This window comes from Teleopsis dalmanni, chromosome X (genome assembly GCF_002237135.1).
Source record: "Teleopsis dalmanni isolate 2A chromosome X, ASM223713v2, whole genome shotgun sequence".
Lineage (NCBI taxonomy): Eukaryota > Metazoa > Arthropoda > Insecta > Diptera > Diopsidae > Teleopsis > Teleopsis dalmanni.
This window is the reverse complement of record NC_051848.1, coordinates 30,156,934-30,163,205: the sequence shown is the minus strand read 5'-3', so window position 1 is coordinate 30,163,205 and position 6,272 is coordinate 30,156,934. Positions and strand designations below refer to the sequence as shown.

The following is a 6,272-nucleotide window of genomic DNA, read 5'->3' as shown; positions in this document are numbered from 1 at the left end:
TAAATAGACTTTCTTAATTAAAATTCGTTAATCTTTGTTAATTAATCTTTAAAAAAAATGTGAGCAATCAATAGTAAACAACTTTGAGTAATGTTTTATAAAGTTATAAACTATAGATAACGTGGCAGAAAGACGGATTTTCTTTAATTTCTTAGAAAACCAATTTTATTTCTATATTTCTAAATGTTTTAAGGAGAGGAGGACTGGGTGTTCTTAAACCAATTGGATGATTGATAAATGAAAATCCGTCAAATAATTTCAATAGCAAAGATGTTATTGAGTGAGTGTAGGCATAATCTACTCAGTTTAAGCGCAAATCTGGATGAGCCTCGATAGAACAATCTTAGAAAAGCCAAATGTTAAGGAAATCTTTTCTTAGTACTTGGGTTGAATTAGGATTTATTCTATATTTTTTATGCAAAAATTTCGTGAATTTTAGTTTGTAACATTAATATATTTTTTTCCATCGCATAAGTTTTCACTATGTGTTTACACCGAAAAGGTTTCCTAAAGTTTTATTGCAGTTCAAGTCAAAGCTTTTTAAAGCCGAATATTTACATTCCAATATGTTTATTTCATTATTGTGCATATAATAATCTCTAAATTGTGCATTATATAGATCATGTATTATTTTATTTAAATTGGTCCACAAAAAAAAAATGTTGATAGCACTTTAAAGCTTAACGTAATGAGATGAGACAAGTAAAATACGACCCAGCTCCTTGCAAGATCTAAAAGTAATAATCACATTATTATGCATAGACATGGAAGTACTTAAATTCTTAAATAAATTCTTTATTGTGCATATATTAACCTTTAGAACCACAAGTTGTGATACGCTAAAAAAGTTAAGTCCTGTAATTGAAATTGGTTGCTGGTTCGTTGCAATTGCAAGCATAATTAACTTCATCAAATGTACATTCTTTTTTGCGTCCGACACACGCTCCACAACCAATTCCCAATTGCAATTATAATACATGGAACTTATCTCATCAGTCTGTAAAATCAAAATATATAAATTTCATTTTATATATTTTTTTATTTATATATAGAAATATTTTTACCATAGTAATTAAATTCGAGCCAAGACTGCCAAGTGCTAACATTTCCAATATTTTTGCAAGAATCCAAAATATATAACCGTAACTAGAGACAGGATTCTGGGTTATAATGTTAAAGAAATTTATTACATACAACACTGCTAATATATGTACTTCGAAGATTCAGACCTAGCGTTTATTGAGTATTAATATTATAAAATTGGTAAATCAGTGAGCAAGTCTATCAAATCTAATAAAGATTAATGAATCTGACAACGATGGAATACAGCTAAAAGTCAGATATCTAGATTTTTTAGCTGCTCCTGGCTAAAAGACATATGAAATGATGAAACCCCAACGATATTTATGACTGAACAAAATCCGTAACAGATATTATCAGTTTGATTAGGTTGAGTGATCGTCACTTGTGCCCAAAACCCACTTAAGCTCAAATAATTTGATAGCCCACTTGAGCTCCGTTGAGTTACCACGGACTATTAATAGTTATAATATGTGATTTTGAAAACTTTAAATCGGTGATATACGTGTATTAACTTTTAAAATATTTTTATTAAATTTTTTCTAAAACCTGATTATTCTTAGAAGTTAACCTTCCGATTATTTCTTCGATGAGAAAGCTTCTATTCTGTTCAAAACTTTTTAATGCACATTAGTTTTGGTGGTTTTACAATACTTAGTCATAATCGAATAAATAATTGATTACAATATTAAACACTTATTTAATTATTAAAAATTTTTTAAATTAAAACCAATACTGAATTAAATGGAATCTTCACAAATGATATAAAGACTTCTCATCATCATATGGAATGATTTTAAAATGTTTACCGAGTTTCATTGTGGTCTTATAAATACTAAAGATGCTAACTGGGAAAAACACTTAAACGAAGTAACAATTTTAAATATACTGGTTGAAATCTATGATCTAGCAAAGGAAGATTTCAAAAGCAGGGTTGTTGATATAGTGAAAATATGAGTGAATGCTTTCCAAACATTTTGCATGAGCATTGTATATAAAAAAGTTATTTATAAGATAAATGACGCTTTTAGTTATAATAAATCAAAAGCATATCTGTTAAATCCTTATAGGTAATAGGGAAAGTACATCACTTAATAGCAACTATTGTCATGTAATTCTACCTGACACTTTGCTATTCAATTTCGTCACTATGCTATAAATCGCATTTAGTATACATGTTCTCATTAAATATATTGTAAATTAAATTGTGTAAATATTAAAACGCATATTTTAATGCAACTACTAGGTCATACTAGGTCACCTTACAGTTACTTCCAAGCAACGTTTGTACTTTTTTCTGCTTAACTCAAATGAGTTAAGATACACGGATACACCACTATGCTTAGGAAATAAATGACCAGTTGAAACAGTTGAGCTCTTTCGGATCAACATGTTCTAAATAAGGTTGAAGCCATGCCATCTGTGGTAAAGTTATGACAGTATTAAGATGGTTGACTCCTCGATAAAGGTGAAACAGTAACAGGGCACTATTATGTGACACTGCGACACCATTTGGAAGATAGGTTTAGGCATGATGCACAATAACGCAGGTGACACTACAATGACACTACATTGTCGCTTGAACGATTAAAAATGTTTTTAACTGCAAGCAAGAGGCACCGCAAGTTAGTGTGTTTTGCTCAATATGATTTATTTCATCTCACAATCACTCAAGCGACATAGTGGCAGTTTCGAGTGTTCATCACCCCTAGTATGCACCAGGTCTTAAGATAAAAATAAACACCGCAATTAAAAAAAAAAAACTTTTTTGTACCACAACAATGCATCAACTCATGCGTTTGAAATTGGAATAGCAAAATTCAGCATATTTCGGTATGTGGTGCTATCTAATCTACGGTATTAACTAGATTTGGCTTCGATAGTAGATTCGATAATAATAAATATTTTGATATTTAAAATAAATTGGTTTGCTAGAAAGAAATTTTAAATGAGTTCGTAGCAACAAATTCTGAAATAAAAAAATATTTTAAGTTCCTTAAAAAATCCCAGATATAAGAAAAGGCAAATAAGAAAGAACTCTATATCGAAAAATGACTTTTAAGTCTTTAATTTGAATTTATAAACAGCCTTCGTATGACTGCATATATTCTACCATTTCTAATTTTGAATTCCTATGTGGAGTTCATAGGAGTCTATATCGTAAAAGACGTTTTGAGTCTTTAAATCGAACTTATCAAACATCCTTCGTATGACTGTTTATATTCCACCAATCTCTAATTTTGAACTTCTTTGTGGAGCTCATGGGAGTCTATATCGAAAAATAACTTTTAAGTCTTTAAATCGAACTTATCAAACATCCTTCGTATGACTGTTTATATTCCACCAATTTCTAATTTTGAACCCCAATGTAATTTATTGAAAAACAAATCGTACAGTTTTATTTACTGAACCTATTTTTATGGTTCAAATTTAAGGTCCCAATTATTTTGCGCAATGTACCCAAATTTACGTTAACTCTCACATAATGAAATATAAGCATTTTCTTTCAAAATTAAATTTTTACTAACCGTATAAACTTTAAAACCCAAAGCACATAGAATAGCAGCACTGAAAGCAAACTGTACAAAAATTCTAAATGAGAACTCTTCTTGAAATCTCAAAGCAAATCTATTTAGTTCCACATTTTGTTTAATAGTTTCAATCAACTCCGCCTCAAATTCTGCAGATATATCAGTGCAACGTTTTCGTTGCAACAGAGCACCTACGCGGTTCGCGAAACGCTCTCTTAATATATCATATCGAGCAGTCAAGTTGACTATAACTTCCGAGAAGACATTTGCTTCGCCGAATTCCATGGTTACCACCAAAATACCAGCCCAAACATTAGTAAACATCACTGGTAAAAATATATAGAGAGGCGTATAATCGAAGGGAAATATCATTTTATAGACAAGATCCTTGCGTCTGTATATTAAATTCAAAATCGGTACAATTAAAAATGAAAGCACTGCCAAAAAGTAAAAGCTGGAATATATAAGCGTCGGTAACATTATATAACGTATGCGTTTATACTGCACAGGAAATGAGTACCTAATAAGGAGTACATAGAATATAGAAATAATATTGTACATATACATGAAACATATACATATCAGAACTGTGAATGGGTCTCAATCGAGCTAATTTTAAACCGGAATCTTATATCAAAGAGCAAAACTAAATCATAGTGATTTTCGAAATTCTGCATGGCACACTATTGTAGAAGCTTAAGGCTTCTTAAGCGAATCAATGGTTCAGAACTGTTGACCCAAAACACTTCAGAAATCTATACGATTCACAGTTCTAATAAATATTCTGGAAATATCTTACTTGTCCACATAGATATTAGCGTAGAAATTTTGTAAAAATTTTCTAAACTGCGCCTTAAGGAAACCTACGTAAAAGCCACGTATATGCGTCTCAATTAGTATTAGATAGGTAGGTACACAGGTTAACATCTGATCCATGTTCTGAAACTCATGGCGTATATAACGTAATTCTGCATCATTGTGTTCGATAAAAACTAGAAATGCCAGCACATAACAAAACCAGACAAATATACGAAATACTTTATTTGCATGCTCCTCCACTGGCCACGAAACAATGTTGAATAAACGATAAATAACCATGGGCCAACCAAGCGATACCACTTGACCATTGGCCAACCTTGGTCGGTACATCTTCCTGTAGACACAAATTTAGTAAAACTGTGGTCATAAATTGCCCGCATTCTGTTTTTATATCTTAACAATTAAACATAAAAAATATTTCCATTTCCTTTCTTTGACTACGAAACCTTAGTCTGGGGTCATTAAAGCTCCTGCTGTTCTTTGCAATTATAATTAAGTTGTTTCGTAAACTTTTGTATTCAAAAAGTTTGCTGCTCTCGTGAAGCGGGCGAGTGAGGGGAAAAAGTTTTGTTTATATTGCAACTAAAATAACGAAAAACTTTAATTACTTAATTTGTTCGTTGTTTTTGAGTAGGAAAGGTAAGTGGCAAGAAGTTACGTATACGCAGTGTTGGCTGCGTGGAGAAATCTTTATAATTTATTTATATCTGCAAACGTTTAACGATAAATTAACTTTTGTTATTAAATAATTAATTAAAATTTCAAAGTTGTTGAAATTCTTTTTTAAAAATTTATAAACAAATATTCTTTTTTGACATATTTAAGTTATTAGCGAATTATAAAGTTCTTGTTTTGAACTTTAGAACCAAAAACAAATCATTTTATTTTATAAATTACTTTATAATTACGCCTTGTTATTGTTTTAAATTTAGATAACTTAATAGGTGCATATCTACTACCGCAATCGAATTGTTAAATAATTGAATAATTGTCGTAACAATAAACAAAGGCTTAGCTTGAGTTGGTTTCAAAAAGTATGTTAAGTTCATGGAGTCACCCCTTCAAATTTTTGTCATAGATTTATTTTTCTTCAAAAAACTTAAAATCATAAAAATAATAATGAATTCAAATTAATTTAATGTCACGATGATATAATGTTGTCTATAGAAGTATACCATAAAAGGAGCACCTAAACGATAAGCATACTTGCCAATAAGACGGTATTCCGTTCGTACTGTGATTGTATGGGATGGTGAACGTTGAACAAAACTTTGCATTTGCTGTATTCTTTTCTGATTATAGATGGACCACATCACACATGAAATTAAAGAGATGTGTTTCATCTTTAACAGTCATCTTTAAACAACTATTTGAAAAAATTCTGTAGGAATAGCTTAATTAAGTGCGACTTAAGTTAAATCCAAGTGTTATGAAATTGTTGGTAAAAAAAGTTGTCTGCTATAGTATATAATATGTATAAATATTTATTGTATCTATTATGATTTCCGCTAATAAGCAGAAAATCAAGAAGAATAGAATTCTCGCTGATAATTCTTGAAAGATATTATTGTTTGATATACACTACTGAGCAGAATATTAAACAGTAGAATTCTCGCTGGATAGCAAGATATTATTGTTTGATTTCCACTGATGAACAGAAAAGCAAGAAGAATAGAATTCTCGCTGATAATTCTCAAAAAACATTCTTATTTGATTTTCACTGATGAACAGAAAATCAAGAAGAATAGAATTCTCGAAAGATATTGTTGTTTGAGTTCCACTGATGAGCTGAATATCAAAAGATAGAATTCTCGCTGAGGAGCAAGATATTCTTGTTTCAGC

The 6,272-nt window shown here is 30.4% G+C and overlaps 1 protein-coding gene across 1 annotated transcript; it reads right to left on the bottom strand.

Moving 5' to 3' along the window:
• Nucleotides 1–680: 680 nt before the first annotated feature.
• Nucleotides 681–4,766, bottom strand: LOC119688287 (odorant receptor 74a; the record flags this gene model as incomplete). The annotated part of the gene is made up of 5 exons (XM_038102967.1): nt 681–731; nt 815–997; nt 1,065–1,160; nt 3,609–4,131; nt 4,411–4,766. Coding segments are annotated over 5 exons (1,209 nt in total), but the record flags the coding sequence as incomplete, so codon positions are not given.
• Between the last annotated feature and the right edge of the window lie 1,506 nt (nt 4,767–6,272).